At 34.2% G+C, this 27,036-nt stretch overlaps 1 protein-coding gene across 6 annotated transcripts in view; it reads right to left on the reverse strand.

Annotated features, from left to right (window-relative positions):
* Nucleotides 1-27,036, reverse strand: part of CNTLN (centlein) — a 371,323-nt gene that overhangs the window by 210,690 nt on the left and 133,597 nt on the right. For all 6 annotated transcript variants that reach the window (XM_082401583.1, XM_082401582.1, XM_082401581.1 and 3 more), the window contains exons 7-8: nt 16,229-16,387; nt 5,600-5,794 (exon numbers count right to left, since the gene is read on the reverse strand). In XM_082401583.1, the coding sequence (XP_082257709.1) occupies nt 5,600-5,794; nt 16,229-16,387 (354 nt within the window). The remainder of the gene's footprint in view (nt 1-5,599; nt 5,795-16,228; nt 16,388-27,036) is intronic.

Raw genomic sequence — 27,036 nt, forward strand, 5'->3', positions numbered from 1 at the left:
CAGGAAATAGAAATAGAATCTGGATAATAAATAAAGTCTAACCTTTAAAAAAAAAAAAAAAAAAAAGAAGCTTATCAAACTGCAAGAAGGATGACTACAATGAAAATCATACTTGGGAACATCATAATTAAAGTGCTTAAAACCAAAGGTTAAATATTGAGGAAAAAAGCCAGCCAAAACTGACACATCACATTTAAGTGAACAATGAAACAAATTCCCAGTGATACTGTGAGAAACAGTGGAGTGCAGAAGACAGAAAAGTGACGTTTTTAAATTGCTTTTAAAAAATATATAAACAGTCAATTAATCCAGAAAAAGGAAGGAAATGGGAACAGAGGAACAAAAAATAGGACAAATGGAAAACAAATGGTAAGATGGTACACCTAAACCCAACCATATTAATAATTAAATTTAAGTGCACTAACGCTGCAATGAAAAGGAAGAAATTGTCAGAATGAATAAAAAACAGAATCTTACTCTGTACACTTTAAATATTAAGACACCTATAGATGGAAATTTAAAGAATAAGAAAAAGGTAATCTCCCATGGAAAATGTAACCATTAAAGAGACTGACTGGCTATATTAACATCATAAAATTGGATTTCAAGTCAACAGAATATTATTATAGTTAAAAGTGACATTTTACAATAGCAAAGGGTTCAATTAATTAGAAAGAAATGACAGTCATAAGTATGTATGCCCCTAATAAAACAGCTTTAAAATACATGAAGAAAAAGTTGACAAAATTAAAGGGAAAACAGAAAAATCTACAACATACTGGAAGATTTTTAACACCTCTCTCAGCAACTGATAGAAAAACTGATTTAAAAACTAAGGATAAAAATCACTAAAGACAGAAGATCTGAACACTGTCAACCACAATGACATAATTAATATTGATATTTAAGGAACACTCCAGCCAATACCTGCAGATTATAAATTATTTTCAGGTATAAATAGTACATTCATCAAAACTATATGCTGCACCATACAACAAGTCTCAATAAATTTCCAAATACAGTAATCTTATAGAACACTATCTCTGACCATAATGGAATTATATTAGAAGTGAATAAAAATAAGATATACAAGGAAAAAACACAAACATTTCAAAAGTAAATAACACATTTTCTAATAACCAAAGGGGCAAAATGAAAATCACAAGGGAAATTAGAAACATTTCTAACTGAATATTTATTTGTAAAGTTGACAAGCTAATACTAAAAGTTCTATAAAAACGCAGTAGAGCAAGAGTCTACAGAGCATCCTTGAAAAAGAACAAAGTGACTTACAGTACCCACATTTCAAGAGGTACTATACAGCGACATGTATTACTGGGTATTTTTCTGGACTCTATTCTGTTATATCGATTATTTTGTCAATCATTATGCCAATACCACACCATTTTTTTCTTTTTTAGCTTGATAAATAGGTCTCAAAATTGGGTAGTGTAAGTCCTCCAACTTTATTTTTTACTATTTGGTTGGCCAAAAAGTTCGTTTGGGGTTTTCCATAACATCTTATAGAAAAACCGAAATGAACTTTTTGGCCAACCAAATACTTTATTTTGCTCTTTTAGGTCCCTTGCATTTCCCTATACATTTTAGAATTGGCTTGTATTTATCTAAAAACTATAGCTTTCTGGAATTTTGATTGGGATTACATAATAAATAGATCAATTTGGGGAGAACTGACATTTTGACAACATTGCATCTTCTGATTCATGAACTTGGCCTAGCTGTCCACTTATATATGTCTTTTAATTTCACTCTGCTATGTTTTGTACTTTTCAGTGTATAGGTCCGGGGCATATTTTGTCAAATTTATCCTTAATTATTACACAGGTTTTGATATTCTTATAAATGGTCTTTTTCGATTTCAATTTCTAATTATTTGTTTCTAATATTTAGATATATAATTGACTTTTGTAAATTGATGGTATCTTGCAACACTGTTAAATTTTCTTACTATTTCTAGTTGTTTCATCATAGATTCAGTACGCTTTGTATACGGACGCTCAGGTTCTGTGAATAAAAAGTTTTACTTCCTTATTTCTAATTAGCATGATTTTATTTGTTTCTTGCCTTATTGTACTAGTTAGAATCTCCAGTACAATGTTGAATATAACTGACTTGTTCCTTATGTTAGAAGGAGAGCATTCAGTGTTTAATAAGAAAGAAATATGTCTTATACAAACTCTTCTAGTGAAGTAAAAAAGAGAGAATACTTTGCAATTCATAGTAGGACACCAGCATCACCTTGATAAAATCTAACAAGAAACATTCAAGAAAGGAAAAGTACAGCCCAATATCCCTCATAAAGATAGATGTTAAAATCCTAAGAAAAATACTGGCCAATTGAATCCAGCACTATGAAAATAATAAAACATTACAACAAAGTTAGGTTTATTTCAAAGAATACAAAACTGAATTAATAATTGAAAAACAATCAATGTAATAACCATGTTAACAGAATACATGAGAAAAGCCTTAGCATCATCTTAAAAGACACATTGTATACAATCAATACCTGTTCATGAAAAAGCTTTCAAACTGTGAATAGATGGGAACTTCCTAATATGATAAATGATATTTACAAAAAAACCCCATAGCATATAGAGTGTTTAAAGGTTAAATACTGTTAAGTTTCAAAAAGAAGCAAAACTAATCAATGATGATAGAAGTCAAAACTGGTTACATCGTACGGGTAGCCACTAATTAGGAACATTATGGAGGTTTACTGAATACTGGTAATATTCTACATCTTGATCTGAGTGGTATTTATATGGATGTGTTCTATTTGTGAAATGTCATTGAGTTAAACACTTAAGGTTTGTACACTTTACTATTTGTATGTTACACTTCAATAAAATCGTTTACAAAAAATTTCAAGTGTTTTCATGAAACTATAAATTACCCTTAAAGTTATACTGCTAAGTGCCAACATGGCCAAGACACTTTAAAGAACAGTAAGAAAGTAATCTACCAAATATAAAGACTTACTATGAAGCTATACTGATTAAGATGATGTAACATTATCCAGGAATATAGAGAAAAGAGTCTAGAAAGAAACTCACAAATACACTGAACTAGGATACATGATAGAGGTAGCCCAGCACTACACAAGAAAAAAGGTGGATCATCCAATGGGTTGATTTGGAAAAACTAGCTACTATTTGGGGAAAAATAAATAAATAAAAATGGATCCTTACCTTATACTGTATGTGAAATAAAATTCCAAATGAATTATGGACATAAATGACATAAGCAAAGCTTTAAAACTTTTTGAAGGAAACAGAGGTGCAAATATTTCCATATTTGGGGTAGAGAAGAATTTCTTAAATGAGCACTAACTATAAAAGATTAAATTTTCTAAATTAAAATTAAGAATATCTGTTTATATGACATGTTAAAGAAAATGAAAAGACAAGGTACACACTGAGAGAAGATATTTGCCACACATTCAACTTACTAGAGATTAATATCAAGGACATTTAAAGAACTTTTACAAATCAATAAGAAAAAAATCCAGTACAAGAATGGATAAAAGACATAAATAGACATTTTGCAGAGGAAGGCACTCACTTGGCTAGTAATCGTAGGAAATACAACCAAATGCATTGTTGATGTGAGTAAAATTGATGAAAACCACTTTGAAAAATAAGTGACCAGTATTTTGTGAAAGTTTACATTTTCACACCCTACACCTAGGATTTCCATTCTGAGATAGTTAATCCACAAAAATGCATGCACGTGTGTACGAAGAATCATGTAAAAAATGTCAATTGCAGCATTATTCATAACAGCAAAAAACTGGAAATAACCCTAATACTCATCTACAAATGAATGGACAAGTAGTTATGATATAATCACATATAACAGAATATTTTATATCAGTCAAAATAAATGAAGTTATACCAAACATCATAGATGAATCTTAACACAGTGATGAGTCAAAATTGCCAAATCCCAGGAAACAACACAATTTGATACATTTTTATAAATGGCAAAACTAAACAATATTCTATTTCCTCATAAATTTATATGAGATAAAACTTTCTAAAAAATAATCAAAATGATAAATAGTTCAGTAGTTACCTCTGGTGAGAGAATCAGGGTACCAGTAAAGGGTGAAGGATACAAGTAGATATAAGTTATTAGTAATTTCCTACCCTTGAATTAGTTGGTGGGACCAACAGTGTTTATTGTAACAAAAAAGTAACTTAATTAAAATAAATATGCATGTAACATAATACTGTGTCATGATACAAATCTTATGACTAATCCAATTCTGTGCACCTGATGTCCAAAAAATGCAATATAATACAATACAAATTTAAAACTTGTCATCTTACGTTTGAGTTGTTAGCAAGACAAAATATGCTGGGTTGAAAAATTACTGGATCATTAATAAACATTTAAGCTCCCAATTATGTACTTCTGTTAATTTCACTTCTTTAAATTCTAACATTTAAAGAAGTGCTGAGTGCCTTAAAAACAAATAAATTTATAAGAATAAGATTGTTTTATAATACATATTTAGAGATGACAGTTACCTTGAAAATTATCTAAAAGAGGTACCACTGGATATTTTCTATATGACAGGCTCTGCATTTGACATGCATTACCTCATTAATCCTCACAAAACTCTTATGATAAAGATACTATTAATATCAACACTTTATTTGTGAAGAAACTTTGGCTAAAGGGTTAAGAAATTTGCTCAAGTTCACAAAGCTCACAGGCAAAGCTATAATTTGATCCCAGGTTTATTTGAATCCTGAACCTGCATATTTATCTATACATTTGTACTACCTCATTTAATAGGACAAGAATAGGTAGAAAAGTCAACTGATCTGTCCAAAATCATATATCAAGATAGTGATAGGGCTTCCCTGGTGGCGCAGTGGTTGAGAATCTGCCTGCTAATGCAGGGGACACGGGTTCGCGCCCTGGTCTGGGAAGATCCCACATGTCGCGGAGCAACTAGACCCGTGAGCCACAACTACTGAGCCTGCGCATCTGGAGCCTGTGCTCGGCAACAAGAGAGGCCACGATAGTGAGAGGCCCGCGCACCGCGATGAAGAGTGGCCCCTGCTTGACGCAACTAGAGAAAGCCCTAGCACAGAAACGAAGACCCAACATAGCAATCAATCAATAAATTAAAACTTTAAAAAAAAAAAAAAAAGATAGTGATAGAGCTGGGACTAAATGGTATTAACTACCACATACCAGGAATTACGGCAAGTACTTTTATGCGATTTTCTATTCAATACTCTTTTCATTCCATTACCCCATTCAATAAAATGTCTCAAAATGGACATGACCTATTAATTTCCTCTTCATTATCATATATCAACCAAATGTTTCATCCCAATAACTATACCAGATACACCCTGTGTTTCTACATGCATTTCTATATGAATCCACATTGTATATAATATTTATGTCTACAGAGTACAAAAAAATAGCACAGCGTAAATCTGCCACGCTTATATTCTAATATATGCAAATTTATTCAATTTTTGTGTTTTAGTCAATTATACTAGAAAATTTAATATGATATTATACTGGGTAACATTTTTAGAAAATGTCTCACCTGTTCTGAGTGGTCTGAATCACATTCTCGAGGTAAAGGATAGAGTGCTCCTTGTGACTCCTGAAGCTTTTCTTTTAATGCAGCGTTTTCCTGCTCTTTTTGAAATAGCTTATCCTGAAGATTAACAACACTTTGTCGGAGCATAGCTTCACTTGATTTTGTGGTTTCAAACCAAATATGTAACTCACTGTAAAGCTGTTTCAAAACATATAACCAAATTTATTAATGATCAATAAAATAGTTATGTCTATACATATATACAAACTTATACATATATATGGTCTATATATGACATACTCATTGCCCTCAAGTTATTTTAATAGTCTAAGAGGAATAACAATATAAAAACATATGGGAAACTAAATGATATAATCACCTACCAATATAAAACTCCAACTGATGTTAAAAAGACAAGATGTTCTATTGGCCAGTTGTAATACAGGGATGCAAACATTTTAAGCTAGCTATATTAATCTTCATGATAAAGAACGGACTTGAACTGAGCCATGATGGTATTATAGAAATTGAATGAAAACAAAAAAGTCATTCTAAAGATAGAAGAAATGTAAAGAAAAATATGTACAGTGGTAGGAAGAAACAGAAAGGGAGAGTAAGATCTATCAGCCTAATTGGATTCAATATATACATTTGAAAGAAAAAAAGAAAAACTTTCATTGAGAGTTCCCATTTAGTAAAAACTAGCATCTACTGCTAAAGTAGAGGAGGAGCAGCAGAAGGAATAATAAGAGACAAAGCCAGGCAATAAGATTGCAGATGGAATGTAAAGACTCCTGAATGCCAGGTTAAGGAAGATGGATTTATTCCTGTAGAGAACAGGAAATCACTGAAGACCTCGGTCAGAGTGATAAAAACAGAATCAGGGTCCAAAGTGATGACAGATAATTTTAATTTTTTTTAACTCAAGGCAACATGAATTAAATAAATTTAAAACTAGAGTTTATTAAGACTGTGAGACAGCATAAGGTATATAACTGGTGGCATACAGTCATATATAGTAAACAATGGTATTCCTCCAATACACACGAACTTACTTGGTGATGAAAATCCTAACTTACGATTGTGAATTAATGAGGCATAATTCAATTTGTGGTAACTGAGTCTGACAAAAAAAAAAACAACCTGTATACATATTTGCTGATGACACTTGGAATGTGACCTAAGAATTAACATCTGCTTTTTAAAAAAAAATAAGGCTAATAGTGAGATAGTGAGATCTTATAACAAAAGCAAAATCTCCAAAGACAGAATCTCAAAATTATGTTAACACAGTAGGTTTTTAGGTTTGCTCATCCGAGTCAAGATGGGGAGGATCTTCGATTAGTTGGCCTTGCCTCATGGGAAGAAACTTAACTACAGAAAAGCTGGCAGAGTATTTTTTTGTTTGTATGCTACAGTTTATTTTTTTAAGTTTAAAATTTAAAAGAAGGCTTGTAAAACCTCTTTTTAAATGCTTTTCTTCAGATATATACTTTGTCATAAAAACAAGACCCTCCAAATCACTCCTCTGACATACAATTAGTTCAACATACTTTTTATTTTCTGTAAGGGATTATACCTTCATACTATTATAAATACTTTAAATAACCCATTTCACTTTACAGCCAGTCTAAAAATTGTTTTATAAAGAAAGGGTTGTCTTCATGATTTATAAAGAATTGCAGGATATAAATTTGTACTTTCCCTTCCAACTACCTTTATACCAGGGAATATGTCCAATGTTCTTTCCACAGCTGATACCATTGGATATTCTAGAAGGGAAGAGAGAGGAGGAACCTGACAGCTTTGAGGAACAATGAAGGGATCATAGTGGGCCTTTCAGAGACCTACCTGTGCCGTGTTGCTGAGTTTCATGATTGAGTTCAGGGTAGAAAAGGAAAAAGCAAAATCTAAAGACAAGAGCGAAGTTGACTAGGAAGAACTAAAGCTGTGTCCAATAGCATATAGAGTCATTTATTCAGTAAAAGATTATTTAACCCTTCTCCCTCTTATTTATATGCTTTATTAATACTAATCAGCTTTTACCCAATCAGCACAAATCTTTGGAGGAAAATAATAGAACATAATATTATTAAAAAATGTAGTTTTCAAATTATACCTCAATAAAAATTTTTTAAAAAGAATTTACAGATTTCAAATATTTAAGAATCTCATGAACATTAATAAATATTGGCAACACAGTTTCCCTCCCATTGCCCAAGGTGCAGGCATAATGATAGTGTGTCATCAGGAACGAGGACCAATTTCCCAGCCATCAGTATCAAGGATGTGGATACTTTTCTCTTGGGTGCCATGTCTTGGGATCTTCTTTCACAGATGTAAGGCTCCAGGGCCTATTCCTTCATGGACGAAGGCTCTATCTTAATGTCTGTTTTCTTGTCTCTTCTCTCCTCTCCTCTCTTTATTGTTTCCATAAAAATGAAGACTAACAGCTCTCTTCTTGTGTTCTCTACTTGGCTCTCTCTGCCATTAAATTTATGCGGTTGTACTTCCTATTCAGAAGTTGCCCTGGCTTAATCTCATATGACTGGGTGGGCAACTCTAGACATTGAGGCAAGCTCTATCTTTCTCTGAAAATATCCACCCTTCCACCAAGCAGCAGGTGAAAAAGAACTTTAAAAAGCCTGAAACAGGTGATCTAGATCAGCCTTACTCTAGGAATTGGGACAAACTCTCTATTATTCTTTAGTTCTTACTCAAAATATACATCTCCTACTTGCCCATTTTCTTGATGGCTAATTGGACTTCACTTATTTAATAGCAATCAGACCACTCAGCCGTGGACTTAAAGAAAGCAAAGACAGTCCTCCAGTCATTTTTAATTCTAGGCCCCAGTCCACCAGTAAACTTAGCTAGAAAAGCCTTCAAGAAGTTTGTCTGTCTATTTTTATTTCTAAAGTGTTTTTTGGTGACAAAGCCTCAGGATGATAGAATGTTTGTTTCTCTAGAGATCCCACAAGAAGGCAAAGGTTTTGGATGTTCTGGTCCCCTGGTTAGACACCATCTTATTCTCATCCCATTAATAACAGCAGAGTGAGTCAAAAAATACCTCTCAAGTGAGTCAATTAGGTAATATAACAAATTCATTCATCTGCTTAGGTTTAGGCATCCTGATTAGGCATGCTTTTTCTCTATTAGCAATTGCAATTGCTTTCAGAAGTTTTCAGAGAGGCACTTTTCTCTATAATTTCTTTCCTCTAATAGTCCAAAAAGCTGGAATAGATCAGAATCTTCTGCAAGATTCTGGCCTATAAAAATTTAATCATACATTCCCCTATATACTTTAGAAGTACCAATCATTATAATCCATAAGCAATTTATTATGTTTACTATTCTTCATGTTATTTTTTGTCAAAGAATTTAAATTGAAAAAACACTATAAGGATCTCTAGGGGACAGAAAGCAGGTTATCTCCAGAAATAGCACCCCCAAACTCCAAGTCCTTTAATTTTCAGGGGCTTAGACTGAAGTACTCTTCTTCTTATATTTTTATTAATGTTGAGGAACAAGATGATATATTATTTACCTTAAAAATTTTGGAAATGTATAAGCTCTGTGACCCAATGACTAATTTGTTTAAAGAATATAATATTCCATTTTTGTAAGTATACTATCTGCTACTCTGATTGAGATAATAAATTTTACAAGTAAAAACTATAACTGTTCACAGCATAAAAATGAGAAGAAAACAATCTGATTTAACATCCAGTTTAAACTAAAAGTATGTATAACCTAACTCCTTATTTTCCTGGATTGATATTAGCTCACATCATGTAATTATCATTAAATAGAACAAAAACTGATAAAATACATATTTAGTACCCCAAACATGTTAGATGGTCTAGAAGTTGAAAATGCTGATACAATTCCTACCTATGTTTAAATCATACACACGTATATAAATGACATGCAAAGGTAGAAAAACTATTAAAACTTAAATAAATGGTTACAGCATGCTCAGGGGAAGAAAACACACTAGTTTATTTATCTTGATGGGTATTTCTCGTCTAGAGGAGCCCTCCACATTATGTTAAGTAATTCTGTGTATGAGACTAATGATTTGTTATGGAGACCTCGAGGAAAATATGACTCACCTCTTTCCTGTGCTCAAAATTTTTTTCTTTTTTCTCTTCACCTTTATCTCCCTTCCTCATTCCCCTTATCCTACCACTGAAGGCAACTATTTTTATCCTTTCAGATAACAAAATAAATACTATGATATAAATCAACTTAATAACTGGGAAAAAAGGAAGGGAAATGAGAGGAAAAGAATGTAGAGAGGAGAATTGAGAGAACAGAGGAAACAGAGAAACTCCATTAGAAACAGTAAATTAAGACCTAACTCTTAAAGAAGTAAACTTAGTAAGAATTGGAAATAAACTATTACTGTAATTCAACTCACCTGAGTCTTACAGCTAGGCCTCAATTATTATTTGGGGATAATATAATTAATTTATGTGAAAATATATTTACAAATCTTAATTTGTAAGTAAACAGTTTCGTTTCATTGTTGCATGGACTACTTGATTACTCTAATTTATTGAAAAAAATCTAGAAAACTACATGTGGAAGAGGAATAAAGACAAGTATTAAGTAAAATGTTCTAGGATTAGAATGAATAATTTGATGTAAATGAACACTGGAAGTCTGAACAGTAGCATACTGTTTATTCATGATAAATAATGTAATGTGATCATCCCCAAATTTAAAAATCCTTAACTCCACAGATGATATATTTTAGGGGTGGGGTGGGGGGGTGACAGGTCTAGTAAAAAAAATCTGCAGGTCAAAAAAATCTGTAGGTCAAAAAGTTTAAAGTTGCAACAAAATAGAAGAAACCAAATTTGTACAATCAGGAGAAACAGTGGCTGAAGAATAATGATGGGGGCTCTTTTCACAGAGGATGATAACATGCTGGGCTCCCCTTTCACCAAAAAGAATGCAATGGAATATTTTGAATAACATTTAACTCAGATATCAAAACAAACCCCCAACATTAAAAGTTATTGAGTATTGAAAGAATTTTGAGTAGAATGAATTATGCAAGTTTATAGAATCTATTACAGAACACTTTAAGGATAAGACCACATTATTCTATGCATAACTGAACTATACTGTGGGCTTTATAATAGAGTTTCACATTGTGGGTTTTGGACTCAAGATTACCTACATTTGAATTCTACCACCTGGTAGCTGTTTGATTTTAAACAATACTCTAAGACTCAGTTACTTGATCTATAAAATAATAAGGGATACTAATAATAATATACCACACAGGGCTGGTGTGGGGCTTAAACAGTGGGCAAAAGCCCTTTTCCCAGTGGCTGATACAAAATAAGCTCAATAAATGTTAACCATTATTCATATATGGTTGTTGGAGGTGACTTACATTTGTACCTCAGCTTAAATAATATATTTCTAAAATAGTGTGTGTACATGTAAACACACATTCTCCCTGGCTTATAGCACAAGTTTTGTTATCTTTATTTATGATTATGCTCCAACTGGAAGGCCTTCCAACTTGTATTCTTAGTTTTTCTACATTTTTATACCACTCCAGGACCACTCACTCAAATAGTTAAAAATTAAATGGACTGGAATAGTATTTAAATTAAGATAGAAATATATGCCTGTAAAGTTTAAAAATACTTTAACAATTCAAATAAACATCTATGATTTTTAAATTGCATTATCCAAAGTGGGATAGTGTTGCACATAACTCCTCAAAGTTCAATAATTTAACATTTACTGATCATATCTCATGTGGTAGGCAGGTCTCCTTCAAACTCCATGATCCTCTGTGCTTTCTTACTATTTAATAACTTAAAAAAGCTATCTTTATGTATGAACTAATTAAGAGTGAACTGTACAACATTAATATAATGTCACTAGCTTTTTCATAAAAGGAACTGTTTCCTAGGGGGGGGTGTGAGTGAGTGTGTGTGTGTGTGTGTGTGTGTGTGTGTGTGTGTGTGTGTACATATTCAATATTCTCTAATGAATGCTAATAGTCTAAGCTGACAACAAAGAGATGTTTACTGCAGCTTTATTTATAATAGTGAAATATTTAAACAGCATACATGATCAACACTGGAAAAATGGTTAAATAAGTTATATTAGGGCTTCCAAAATAGTTATATGTCATGATATTGTTTTTATATAACATGAAGTGAAAGATAATTAGGGTAGTCAAGATATATGTTAAAATGCATTTAAAAACCTAAAAGGAAATACTCAAAATGTTAATGGTATTTGCCTCTGGAAGATGGAAGTATACAGTAAAGATTTTTTCCTGTGTTTTTATGGATAACTATTTACCCACAGACTACCGATGAAATATAAACTATGTCTACTAACTGTAGGCAAAATTTACGAAGTATAAATAAGTAATCATGAACTTTTGAATTAAGTCTAGTTGAACATACTAATGAAAACCTTAGGAACAACTTCAAGGATCTAATATAATATCAAAATTAAAATGCTACCATTAGAATTATAAGTTCAGAATGAGTATCAAGTTAAAAATCAGTGAAGTTCTCCTCTCCAACCCCCACCCCTTGAGAGGTAACTTTTGACGAACAAATAGAAAGAAAAGGGAGTTCAAACTTCGGGGAGAAAGAGAAAAAAATAGAGCAAATACATAGAAAACTAAGCCAGTTCTCTAAAGCAGCAGATCTGCTTGCTTTTTTCTTTTTGCCTCCATGCTGTTCATAAGCACACCATATTGGCATCACATCTCTCATTATTGTCCATGATCATTCTTGGAGGGGACAGTCATGATCCTGGGGGAAGGTTTACATGGTTTCAAAAAGTATCCCAGATCAAATTTCAGGTTATGACACGTTCTCCAAATAGGAGCGTATAAGCTCTACCTCTCCAAATTTAGTAAAAGCACTAACTGACTAGGGAATTTATGGCTTCAGCTATAGTTCATGTAGAAGAGTTATGGGAAATTTCTCTCACTGATGTCTTCTTATGTTCTCAGAATAAACATTATTAATATCACTTCATCAAAGAGTCTTTTTTATCCCTAAACTAGGAACCTGCCCCAGCTATGTTCCCAAACTTCCTACTACTGTTAGAACATGCATCATTCTTACACCTCCTATTTAATGTCTGTTATCAAATAGATTTTAAGCTGTGAGAGGTGAAGAATAAAGGCAGTAAAAAGGTCATCTATGCAGATAACTGGGGGAAGAGATTTCAGGCAGTGGAACCAAGTGCACAGACCTTGAGGGTGAAGAATACCTGGTATGTTCAAGTGAAAAAACAAGTTAAATGTGGCCAAAGCAGAGAGATTAAGAAGCTAAGGCAAAGATGAGATCAGAGAGGTAATGCAGAGCCAGATCATGCAGAGTCTCACAGGTTGTAGTAAGGACTTCAGCTTTTACTTTTAATCAGACAAGAAACCAATGGGGGGAATTTAAGAGAGGAATGACCTGATTTGACTTACTAAGTTTTAGCAAGAACATTCTGGCATCTATGTTGAGAATAAACTCAAAGTGGGTAAGGTCAGGAGCAAAGAAACAAAGTAGGAAACTACTGCAATCATTCAGGTAATACAAGTTAGTGGTCACAGCAGGGGTAGTGGGAAGTAGTAGGATTCCAGACACCCTCTGAAGGCAGAGCAGACAACAGCTTAGTTTTGAACATGTGAAATCTGAGATGCCCGTTAGGCATCAAGTTAAAAGATGCTAAGTAGGCGATTAGATATACTCTTTCCTAGAGTTCAGGGAAGAGATCCAGAGCAGATAATCAAATCTGGGAGTCATCAGCATATAGACAGTATGATTTTGAAAGCCTAGGTGAGTAGATAAAATCACCTAGGGTATGAATTTTAACAGAGGGAAAAAAAGAGGCCCTAAGATTTTGGCTTGGAACATTTTAACATTTAGAGGACAGGGTGACTAGGGAAGACTAGAAAGAAACAGAAAAGAAACAGCTAGAAACTGAAAGAAGAAAACCACACAACTGTGATAATGCTGTAAGCCAGGAGGAAAAAAAGGGTTTCAAAGGATAGAGTCATCAACTGTGACAGTGTTGCTGGTAAGTGAGGTAAGATGAAGACTGCTAGAAGATTACTGAATTCAGCAATATGGGAGTCACAAATGATTCTGCAAAGAGAAATTTTAGTGGAGTGAAAGGGGCAAAAACTTGATTGGAATAGGTTCAAAAGAGAATGGAAGAAGAGAACTTTGAGACAAGTTAGCTCTTGCAAGGAATATTGCTGGAAAAGGAGAGAAAGGAAGGGAAAGAAAGGAATATAGTAAGGTCAAGACAGGTTTTTTGTTGTTGCTTAATTGTTTTGTTCTTCCATGCAGATCAGAGACACAACAGCACGTTTTTATGTGGTTAGAAATGATCCAGTAGGGAAAACTGACGCCGTGGAAGAGATGAGGAACACCTCCTTCTGAAGTTTATAATAAAAAGTTGAGGAGGGAGACCTCAGTAATCATCAAATTATACTCTGGTAAATCCACGCTGTACTTTACATGTTTCTGTTGGAGCATGGGGAGGAGGAGGAGAGCAAGAGCTATACATACTGTCATGGAAATATACCCAAGGCATATTATTTGAAAACAGCAAGTTAAAGAACAGTAAGTATGGGATAAACTAATTAATATTAAAAATGTAAGATACCTAGATTGGTGATATGTGTATATGTACACAGACACAGTATATAATGCATGAAAAGGTCTGGAATGACTACTTAGATTATTACCCCTGGGGAGGGGAATGAAATGAACTGGGATGAGCGGAAGAGAACTCAAATCTGTTATATCAGCATTATCAGTACTTCTATATCATTTCAATTTTTTATAATAATATATTCATGTAATTCTTATATAATTAAAAAGATGAAATAATTTTAAAATATTCTGTTCTTCTAGAGGAACTCTAGGATATACTCAAATATTAAGAGCAGTAAAGTCTAGGGCAAGGGCTTCAGGCAGGAGGGCAGAGAACTTTATTTTTTTATATGCTTCTGAATTTTTTGAAAATTTATCACAAGCATGTATTACTCTGGTAATAATCACTTCAAATAAAAATGTTTAATTATTCAGTTGTTTGAAATGATATAGAATCTACAAAAGTTCTCAGGTAGTGTATTAAAAAAATGGTTGCTCTCTGCAAAGGCTGCTAAGGAGGATCAACCAAAAAGTAGAATTAAGGCTGAAACAATTTATCTTAAATTTTAAGTTAAGCAAGGCTGAAAAAGGAATCTTAGAACAAAAGACTGAAAAAGTAAATAGCAAAGGAAACACTGCCTTTTTCTTCCACCTTACCAAGTTCCCTCTTGCTGAGAGGAGAAACAGCAAAAGTATTTGCACATGAGAGAAAAGAGTTATGAACTTTAACAACAAGCAACCCTAAAGACATATTTTAATATAACTTGCCATGGGTTAGGGACTTTCAAGCAAAAATCAAGAAAGAGGAAGAAATGTTTGCGTTAAATACCTACACAGTGAAAAAGAGAAAAGAATTAAAGTTACTAATAAGGTCCAATTTTTCAAGTCAATTTAGCAACGGAGTCTGGTTTAGAAACAAAAGCATAATGGGCAATCCCACCATATAAAACAAAAAGGTGGAGCTGTTCTATTCAAAGTGGAGAGAATGGACACTACCCTGATGCTTGGTGTCATCCTCGTCCTGAGAGAAACTCAAAGGAAACACAGAATTTAGTCGAGAAACCACAGTTACAAAGCATCATTTGAAAGTATGTGTTTAAAGTTTACTTAATAGTTATTTATTTCAAATTAATTATAGATGTTGACTTTTCACAGTGCTTTTTTAGGAGAAGAGTAAGTTTAGACAGAAATAATCCCCAAATAACATAGACTGCACCATTTAACCTCTCTAAGCCTTGGCTGCCTCAACTATTAAGAGGAAATAACATCAATCTCATAGGGTTGATCTGTGTAGAAAATAAATTATTTCTATAAATATGTACACCACACAAAACATAAAGAATTCAATAAAAGTGTTTTTTAATTACTAGCTGTAATTATTGTTGCTGTGTCAGCATACCTAAATAGCTGGGTAAGCCTTCTTGAGGGGATCCTTAAACAATTGTAAAGTAAAATGACTACTTAAAAGAAACACACAAAATAAAAAGAGAAAAATCCTTGAAAAATATTGATCCTAAATACCTCATCAGCCTACCCATTTGTGTTTGTGCAGATTTGCCAATAAAATAATGTGCAAATTCTATAATTGAAAGACTGCTGTAGGTCATAAACTAGAATCATACTTGTTGAATAATTTCTCACTATAGAAGGCTGAATAATCCCATTCTCCAAATCCTTCATGGTTTGAGGACTACAGTCCTAGTATGTTTCATAGTAGGTATCAAAACTCCAATTTATAAAAACAATATCCTACAGAATAAATTTGCATGTATATTTTGAATGTTTCAGCCTAACAGCCATAAAAAACACTCACATAATTTTGAATATTACCAAATTGAATCATATTTCATTTTTAATTTTGAAGAAGCAATATAAAAGGGAGTAATAAAGCAATATTGAAATGTGCAAAAATTTGAATTCTATATATTTTTATAAGTTCACACATATAAATTTACATTTTTATGACAGAATAAAAGCATACTTTTTGATACGATATACTTTCAGCTGTGTGAGCATCTTCCTGGTTCCTCAGTACCTTCTGTGTGTCCATATTCAGAAGCTGAAGCTGCTGGATCAGTTCTGCTTGCTGTGCTGTATGTGCACTGTTCTGTTTGTACAGATTCTGCAGCTCCTGCAACTCCTTCCTGTGCAAAGCAAGCAATAAATAGAGAGAAGCATGAATAAAGATCATCTTAGTTAAATAATTTTGTTCATCTAAAGTTATACATCGGCCTCCAGTTTTTTCATCTATTATTTTTTACTGCAGGCAAACATATTAATAAGAGAAATAATATATGAAGTATTTAATATTTATCACATACACCTACAAAGTATTGATAGAACTACTATGACTTTCAAAGCCAAACACTTGCCAATTTTCTTTTATAGCTTGATAGTAATAAAAACCCTGGATATACAGTCACACTACCACCTTCTTATTGAAATTAAGTTACACTTCAGTTCCAAGAATTAATAAGCACTGATGCCAACTATCAGATAGTTCTGAATACAGGGTAACTCAACCTTTCATTTTATATTATATAGAAACTTAAATATATTAAAAAGAATCCAAAAAGGTAAATTAAGTTTTCAAACAAAAGTTCCTTAAAGCACCACTAGTCTGTCACCTCAGGGGCCTAGGCTGGGATTCCTGTGACTCCTCTAACCCATCTTGAAGGAAATGATGAAGTTTTTTGTCAGAAGGATGGAGAGCAATACAAGGTGAAATCACTCCTTCCAACCCACCCAGGGTAAACTTGGTAAGTAGAAGGACAAATGAAGTGGAGTGACAGTCTTCATGGCCCTAAGGGTCCAGGAAAACCACACCTCTAGGATAGAGGTTTCCAGATTCCTGTGGTGGTGAATCCTGTGTGATACAGATCATATAAAACTGGAAAATATGTTGTAAAATAAATTTGAAGAGAAAGATATTTATAGAGATGTATTTCACAGTACACATTATAGTATATATTTTGGAGAGTATTTTTAATGGAGACTTTTCTTTACTTATAACCTCAAACTGGTGATTCATTCACATAAGATAAATCTTAAAAGAAAGAAGAAACATAAAAGATATGCAAACAGATGTTGAACATGGATGAATATTAATATGGGAGAAATGAGCTCTGCTTATTTATTTATTTTTAATTTTTATTTTATTTTTTTTTGCCGTGCCACACGGCTTGCAGAATCTCAGTTCCCTGACCAAGGATTGAACCCAGCCCACAGCAGTGAAAGTGCCAAGTCCTAACCACTGGACCACCAGGGAATTCCGGAGCTCTGCTTTTTTACAGGTTTAGAATATTAATGTTCTCCAGATACAACAGAAACCCCTGAACCCACACAGATACATGTACATACACCATCTGCCTTAGTCCTTTTGATATAACAAAACAGCACAGACTAGGTAGTTTATAAAAACCAGAAAGTTATTTCTCATAGTTGGGGAGGCTGGAAGTTAGAGATCAGACTGCCAGCATAGTCAAGTGAGGACCCTCTTCCAGGTCGCACACTTATTGTTACATCCTCACACGGTGGAAGGCACTAGGGGGCTTTGGGAGGTCTTTTTTACAAGAGGGTTCTACCCTCATAACCAAAGCACCTCCTTAAGAACCCCACCTTCTAATGCCATCACATTAGGCATTAGAATTTCAACATATGAATTTTGGGTGGACACAAACATTTAGACTATAGCACTTTTTTTCTGTAACTATTCAAAAAACTGAAACCTGTAGAAAATAATAGTCCAAAAATGGGGGAAGGGAAAGAAGAGAATCAATAATGGCCATGCCTTGAGAAAATACAATACAAGAGAGGGAGAGAAGAGACACATAGTAATGATTCTTGCTGAGTATTGTCATTTTTCAAGAATAACACTGGCAAGAGTTATCAAAGGAGATAGGCAGTAGCTGTAGGATAAAATTCCAACAGCATAGATAGTCAAGATATGTGTTAGCCAAGAGATCTAAGTAAATGATCTAAGTAAATGAAGATAATACATATCATCTTTCAATACAATACAAAACACAGAAAACTTATTTCTCTTCTAATAATAGAACATATTTTTTCTTAAAGAGAGGGACAGAATCAGTAATTGGCTTGGATTTAAGGGTCATTTGGAACAAAATATAAGTATCTTTAATCAGAAGAAACACTTGAGTTGGGAGATGTTCATACTATGAGACAGTTGGGGAGTAAAAATCAACTAAGAGAAGATCATATTCTTATCTCTCATCTTGTGCTATTTTCTGGGCATAATCTCAGTAAATGGAATGGAAGCATAATTTTATATCATGTATAAATGTTTCTTTCTTTGTGTCTTCTCACACCACCCTCTGAAAAGTAGATGAGATAGAATGTACAACAATGTTGCAAATATGAAAGTGGAACTTGATCAGTATCAAAGTAAGCTGCAACTAAGGCTTTGGAAACATACATCTGGACCACTGGAAAACACGGAATTTGTGCAGACCTATCTTCATTTGAAAATGAGTAAAGAAAAACAAACAGGACTTATTTAAAAGGAGGAGTATTTAGAATTAAGAAAAAAGAAATTTTATTGTGCATACTCAGAGGAAAATTATACCTCTGAGTAGGAGTTACTGAAGGAATTGTAAGAAAGGTCTAGAAAATGTATGAAAAAGAAACCATTGCACTTCTCTGAATTATCTCAATAGAAAGCCAAGATGTGAAGATAATCTTAACAAAAATGTCTGTGAAGGTAGGGACTTTTTTGCTCACTGCTATAAATGGACAACCTAGCATAGTTCCTGTAGCCTATTAAATATTTGTTGTTGCCTTAGACACATCTTATACACCTTTTCAGATTCAGCTCACCAGCCTCCTAGATTCTTAGTCCCTTGCTCTGCCTCAGACTATTAACTACCATTTCAGCCTATAACATTTATGCAGCTCATGTGGCTCCATCACTTGAGGTCAACCACCAGCATGCCTAGCATATTTGTCTCCTTGTACCACTTCCAGATTAGGATAAAATGCTACAACACAGGCATGGTATAAGCAGCAAACTTTGATCAATGGAAGATAAAACACAAGAAGAGTTTTTTTGTTTGTTTCTTTTGTTTTTTCTATCTGATGGATTGCTATAGGGCATGGTTTCTTTCTACAGTCTGTCCAGAATCAACCTGAGTGGCTAATTCAATCCACCTGACATCTCTTCATGGCTCATCATGAAGCAGTGGCCAGCACAATAATGTTTCCTTGAAATACTCTTTATCCTTCCCTGCCTCAGATTATTCTTCTCTCACTCACTCTGCCTTGGAATTGAATCTCTCAAGTAAGTAATCAGTAACCTTCACTCAGCCTCTGTTTTCTAGGATATATGGGATAAGACAGTTGTTGAATGGATGAAATGATAAGGATAACATAAAGAAGGATTGTTAAGAAAGAAAGATGTCGTAATAGCATTAAAATCCATAATGAGAGAAGTTATGAGGCAAACCAAAACTATGGAAAGTAAAATTAATTGGTAGGTTCAAACTTGATAAGTTCCTCCAGACATGGATTAAAAAGAATAAAGGAAAGTGCGGGTTGAGCTGAGACGATGCTGAGAACCAACAACACTTCTTCCCATCTCAAGAAGAATGTTGTGTCCGGTCTTACATTTAGGTCTCAAATCCATTTTTAGTTTATTTTTGTGTATGGTGTTAGGGAGTGTTCTAATTTCATTCTTTTACATGTAGCTGTCCAGTTTTCCCAGCACCACTTATTGAAGAGACTGTCTTTTCTCCATTGTATATCTTTGCCTCCTTTGTCATAGATTAGTTGACCATAGGTGCGTGGGTTTATCGCTGGGCTTTCTATCTTGTTCCATTGATCTATGTTTCTGTCAATATTATGACACAGTATGAGTGTGTTTCGTGTTTGGTAATTGCAATCATTGTTGCTTTTGTTGTGGTCATCCATTTACAATACTTGGTGTCAGTTTATTTATCTCTTGTAAAAATAAAATACAGTGTGTGTGAAAAAAAATTTTTTTTTAAATACTTTTTAAGATTAAAAAAAAAAAAAAAAAGAATGTTAAGCTGATTAAAAATACTGTACTGCTCAGTTACCGTGATGTTTACTAAGGGATTGAATGAGCCATAGGATAAATTAGGAATATCCCTTTAGACATCAAAGTTGATAGCAAAGACTGACAAAGGGTTTCAGACAGCATCTATAGGTTATTTTGCAGTTACCAAAAAAAAAAACTTACTATTACAAAAACAAAGATTTGCTTGCTCACATTACATGTGGATTTCCCCTATCCTAAGACCCAAACTGGAGCAGTAGACGGCATTAGTAATACGCCACTCTAATGGCAGAGGGCAAAAAGTAAAGGCAATTCAAGCAATGACTCTTTTAAAACACTTGCCAGGATATGATATATGTCACTTTCACACTCATTCCACAAGCCTAAATAAGTCACATGGCTAAATCTGATGTTAATGGAGGAGAAAGCATACTCCAGTAACAGAGAAGGCCCTGGTAAAAATGGGCCTTTAAGATGAATCAAAATTGAGTATAGGAATAAACACATCAAGAGTAAAAAGTTTAGTGAAGAGCACGGAAGCAATATAGAAAACTAAGCCTAAATATCTTTAGGCACTGTGATTATACATGAGGAGATAAAGGTTATAAATCTTGAGATGCAAAATGAGAAGGAGTTAAAATGGTTGAATATATGTCCTATTTTACTAAGTGTATGTAGCAGGGTATCAAATCCGATTAAAGATGAAATGTAGTTTTTTTTTAAAAAAACATAATTACATCAACCTCCAAAGTTTTTTTCATGCCATTTCTTTCTTAGCTTTAGAAAAATAGTTAGTGGTTCTTATAGAGAAGAAAAAATTATCTGAGATTTAATAATTCTTTCAATTTCACTTTAGTGTCTTATTGTTCCATTATATCACAAAAACTGAAGTTATCACTTATTAGAACAACATGTTCGGGACTTCCCTGGTGGTCCAGTGGGTAAGACTCCATGCTCCCAATACAGGGGGCCCGGGTTCACTCGCTGGTCAGGGAACTAGATCCCGCGTGCATGCAGCAGCTAAGAGTCCTCATGCCACAACTAAGTCCGCATGATGCAACTAAGAAGCCTTCATGCCGCAACTAAGATGTCCACATGCCACAACGAAGATCCCATGTGCTGCAATGAAGACCCGATGCAGCCAAAAACAAACAAACAAAAATGTTCAATACAGCCCCTTTTATCTAAGAACTTGTTTACCTACTCTTCAATCTATAAATATGTGTTGAGAAAAATATAGAATGATTCTAATAAAATTTTAATGGCTATTATTCCTCTGGTGTTGTATTTTAACTCTAATTTTTTCCATCTTCTTTGTACTTCTCCATACTACATGTATTTTCTTATAATTCACATGTATCATTATACCTAAACAATTATGTACTTAGTTTGTTACCATATAAATATAAACCCAAAAAAAGAATAGCAATATTAATTTCAGAGGAATTAAAACTCAAGGCAAAAAAAATTATACAGAAAAAACTAAAAAGTACAATTCACAGTAAAAACAAAATAACTTTGTTGGACACTTTACCCACCAAATCATAGCACATCAAAACAAAATAGCACAGCAAAAACAACAAGTAATAAAAGGAAAATCAGTAGGAAACTATATGGGAAAGAAAGATTCCATTTAAAACAGTAACAAAAACCACGAAAGGGCTAGGAATAAAAATTTAAGAAGATCAAAACCAGCATAAGGAACAAAACATTTCATAAGGACAGAAAGGTACTGAAACAAATGTAATGGCATTCCCATACTCTGGGACAGAAAAACTGACATCATCAAGATGGCAATTCTCCTTCAGTTTGCTTTTAAATTTGATGCCCTAATAAAATAGCAAACAAAAAATAAGCCAGTTTAACCTAAAGTTTATATGGAAAAATTAATTAAGCAATAAATGCCCAGGAAAGCTCTGAAAAAGAGCAGAAACGGAGAATGCACCACATATTCTCTTATCCAATATTCATCATCTCCACACTATTACTCTCTGTACTCTAGCCTACAATCTAGCCTGAGAGGCCAACTTCCACAGACTACATTACATTGGCTCCCTTTCTTCTGGGTTTATATTTGAGTAGGTGAAAGTGCTGGTCCATGATTAGAGGGTAAAGGAAAAAGAGGTCACGGTATTTCTTTCCCTATCTCCCTCTCCAATGAGCCACAGTTGGCAGTGTCTCTGTTCCTCTATCTAAGAATACTTCTCCTACTAGTCAGCCTCTCTCCCAGGGCTAGACTTCTCTCAGAGATCCAGTAAAAGCTCCTCTCCTTGCCCCTTCTGGCCTGGGGGTAGTAATAGTTTCCTGTTGCTGATAATTTGTACTCCTCTGAATCTCAATATCTGTTTGGAGAGAATAGACATCTTTATCATACTGAGTCTTGCAAATCATGAACTCTGTATTTATCTGTACATACTAGACTTTCTATTTCTCTCAATAATGTTTTACAGATCTCTGTATAGAGGTAACTCATATCTTTCATTATATTTGCTGTTCATATTTTTAGCTATATTATAAATTATATTCAAGTCTATTTCCTAATTATTTGCTGACATAAAAAATGCATTTGAATATTCTACACTGACCTTGTATCTACCAAGTGTGCTGAATCCACATATTAATTATAGAAATATTTCTATAAATTTTTGGGGGGGTTGCTATGTTAATTAGTCATATATAGGCAAATAACTAGGTCTTTATCTTTCATTTCCAGTTTTTTTAAATTTGAATTTTGTTTTTTTATACACCAGGGTCTTCTTAGTTATCTATTTTATACATATTAGTGTATATACGTCAATCCCAATTCATCCCACCACCACCCCCCCACTCTCACTTTCCCCTGCCATTGGTGTCCATACATTTGTTCTCTACATCTGTGTCTCTATTTCTGCCTTGCAAACCAGTTCATCTGTAGCATTTTTCTACATTCCACATATATGAATTAATATACAATATTTGTTTTTCTCTTTCTGACTTACTTCACTCTGTATGACAGACTCTAGGTCCATCCATGTCTCTACAAATGACCCAATTTCGTTCCTTTTTATGGCTGAGTGATATTCCATTGTATATATGTACCACTACTTCTTTATCCATTTGCCTGTTGATGGCCATTTATGAAGCTTCCATGACCTGGCTATTGTAAATATTGCTGCAATGAACATTGGGGTATATGTTTCTTTTTGAATTATGGTTTTCTCTGAGTATATGCCCAGTAGTGGGATTGCTGGGTCATATGGTAATTCTATTTTTAGTTTTTCAAGGAACCTCCATACTGTTCTCCATAGTGGCTGTATCAATTTACATTCCCACAAACAGTGCAAGAGGGTGGGTTCCCTTTTCTCCATGCCCTCTCCAGCATTTGTTGTTTGTAGATTTTCTGATGATGCCCATTCTAACCAGTGTGAGATGATACCTCACTGTAGTATTGATTTGCATTTATCTAGTAATTAGTGATGTTGAGCATCTTTTCATGTGCCTCTTGGCCATCTGTATGTCTTTTAGGGAGAAATGTCTATTTAGGTCTTGTGCCCATTTTTTGATTGGGTTGTTTTTTTAATATTGAGCTGCATGAGCTGTTTATGTATTTTGGAGATTAATCCTTTGTCCGTTGCTTCATTTGCAAATATTTTCTCCCATTCTGAGGGTTGTCTTTTCATCTTGTTTATAGTTTCCTTTGCTGTGCAAAAGCTTTTAAGTTTCATCAGGTCCCATTTCTTTATTTTTGTTTTTATTTCCATTACTCTAGGAGGTGGGTCAAAAAAGATCTTGCTGTGATTTATGTCAAAGAGTGTTCTTCCTATGTTTTCCTCTAAGAGTTTGATAGTGTCTAGTCTTACATTGAGGTTTTTAATCCATTTTGAGTTTATTTTTGTGCAGGGTGTTATGAAGTGTTCTAATTTCATTCTTTTACATGTAGCTGTCCAGTTTTCCCAGCTCCACTTATTGAAGAGACTGTCTTTTCTCCATTGTATACCCTGGCCTCCTTTGTCATAGATTAGTTGACCATAGGTGCATGGGTTTATCTCTGGGCTTTCTATCCTATTCCATTGATCTATATTTCATTTCTGTTTTTGTGCCAGTACCATATTGTCTTGATTAATGTAGCTTTGTAGTATAGTCTGAAGTCAGGAAGTCTGATTCCTCCAGCTGTTTTTTTTTTTTACTCAAGATTGCTTTGGTTATTCAGGGTCTTTTGTGTCTCCATACAACTTTTTTTTTTAAGTATTTGTTTATTTATTTATTTATGGCTGTGTTGGGTCTTTGTTTCTGTGCGAGGGCTTTCTGTAATTGTGGCAAGCGGAGGCCACTCTTCATCGCGGTGTGCGGGCCTCTCACTATCGCGGCCTCTCTTGTTGCGGAGCACAGGGTCCAGACGTGCAGGCTCAGTAACTGTGGCTCACGGGTCCAGCTGCTCCGCGGCACGTGGGATCTTCCCAGACCAGGGCTCGAACCCGTGTCCCCTGCATTGGCAGGCAGATTCTCAACCACTGCGCCACCAGGGAAGCCCTCCATACAACTTTTAAGACTTTTTGTTCTAGTTCTGTAAAGCATGTCATTGGTAATTTGCTAGGGATATCACTGAATCTGTAGATTGCTTTGGGTAGTATGGTCATTTTCACAATATTGATCCTTCCAATCCAAAAACATGGTATATCTCTCCATCTGTTTGTGTCATCTTTGATTTCTTTCATCTGTGTCTTATAGGTTTCTGAGTTCAGGTCTTTTATCTCCTTAGGTAGGTTTATTCCTTTTGTTGCAATGGTAAATGGGATTGTTTCCTTAATTTCTCTTTCTGATCTTTTATTGTTATGGAATAGGAATGCAAGAGATTTCTGTGCATTAATTTTGTATCCTGCAACTTTACCAAATTCATTGATTAGCTCTAGTAGTTTTCTGGTCACATCTTTAGGATTATCTATGTATAGTATCATGGCATCTGTAAACGATGACAGTTTTACTTTTTCTTTTCAAATCTGTATTTTTATTTCTTTTTCTTCTCTGTTTGCTGTGGCTAGGACTTCCAAAACGATGTTGAATAATAGTGGTGAGAGTGGATATCCTTGTCTTGTTCCTGATCTTAGAGGAAATGTTTTCAGTTTTTCAACATTGAGAATGATGTTTGCTGTGGGTTTGTCACATATGGCCTTTATTATGTTGAGGTAGGTTCCCACTATGCCTACTTTCTACAGAGTTTTATCATAAATGGGTGTTGAATTTTGTCAAAAGCTTTTTGTGCATCTATTGAGATAATCATATCGTTTGTATTCTTCAATTTGTTAATATGTTGTATCACACTGATTGATTTGCATATATTAAAGAATCCTTGCATCCCTGGGATAAATCCCATTTGATCATTGTATACGATCCTTTGAATGTGTTGTTGTATTCTGTTTGCTACCATTTTGTTGAGAATTTTTGCATCTATATTCATCAGTGATACTGGTCAGTGATTTTCTTTTTTTGTAGTATCTTTGTCTTGTTTTGGTATCAGGGTAACAGTGGCCTCGTAGAATGAGTTTGGGAATGTTCCTTCCTCTGCAATTTTTTAAAAATTAATTAATTAATTTTTGGCTGTGTTGGGTCTTCGTTTCTGTGGGAGGGCTTTCTCTAGTTGTGGCAAGTGGGGGCCACTCTTCATCGCGGTGCGCGGGCCTCTCACTATCGCGGCCTCTCTTGTTGCAGAGCGCAGGCTCCAGACGTGCAGGCTCAGTAGTTGTGGCTCACGGGCCTAGTTGCTCTGCGGCATGTGGGGTCTTCTCAGACCAGGGCTCGAACCCGTGTCCCCTGCATTGGCAGGCAGATTCTCAACCACTGCGCCACCAGGGAAGTGCAGTCTTTTTTTGGTATCAGGGTAACAGTGGCCTCGTAGAATGAGTTTGGGAGTGTTCCTTCCTCTACAAATTTTTTGGAAGAGTTTGAGAAGGATCGATGTTAGCTCTTCTCTAAATGTTTAATAGAATTCGCCTGTGAAGCCATCTGGCCCTGGACTTTTGCTTGTGGGAAGATTTTTAATCAGTTTCAATTTCATTACCTGTGATTGGTCTGTTCATATTTTCTATTTCTTCCTGGTTCCATCTTGGAAGTTTATTCCTTTCTAAGCATTTGTCCATTTCTTCCAGGTTGTCCATTTTATTGGCATAGAGTTGCTTGTAGTAGTCTCTTATGATCCTTTGTATTTCTGCGGTGTCAGCTGTAACTTCTCCTTTTTCATTTCTAATTTTATTGATTTCAGTCCTCTCCCTCTTTCATGATGAGTCTGGCTAAAGGTTTGTCAATTCTGTTTATCTTCTCAAAGAACCAGCTTTTAGTTTTATTAATCTTTGCTATTGTTTTCTTTGTTTCTATTTCATTTATTTCTGCTCTGATCTTTATAATTTCTTTCCTTCTACTAATTTTGGATTTTGTTTGTTCTTTCTCTACTTCCTTTAGGTGTAAGTTTAGATTGTTTGAGATTTTTCTTGTTTCTTGAGGTAGCATTGTTTTGCTATAAACTTCCCTCTTGGAACTGCTTTTGCTGCATCCCATAGGTTTTGGGTCGTCATGTTTTCATTGCCATTTCTCTCTAGGTACTTCTTGATTTCCTCTTTGATTTTGGTAATGTATTGTTTAACCTCCATCTGTTTGTGCTTTTTAAGTTTTTTTCCCTGTAATTTATTTCTAATCTCACAGTGTTGTGGTAGGAAAAGATCCTTGGTATGATTTAAATTTTCTTACATTTACCAAGGCTTGATTTGTGACCCAAGATTTGATCT

This window comes from Balaenoptera borealis (genome assembly GCF_965194805.1).
Source record: "Balaenoptera borealis genome assembly, chromosome: 8".
Lineage (NCBI taxonomy): Eukaryota > Metazoa > Chordata > Mammalia > Artiodactyla > Balaenopteridae > Balaenoptera > Balaenoptera borealis.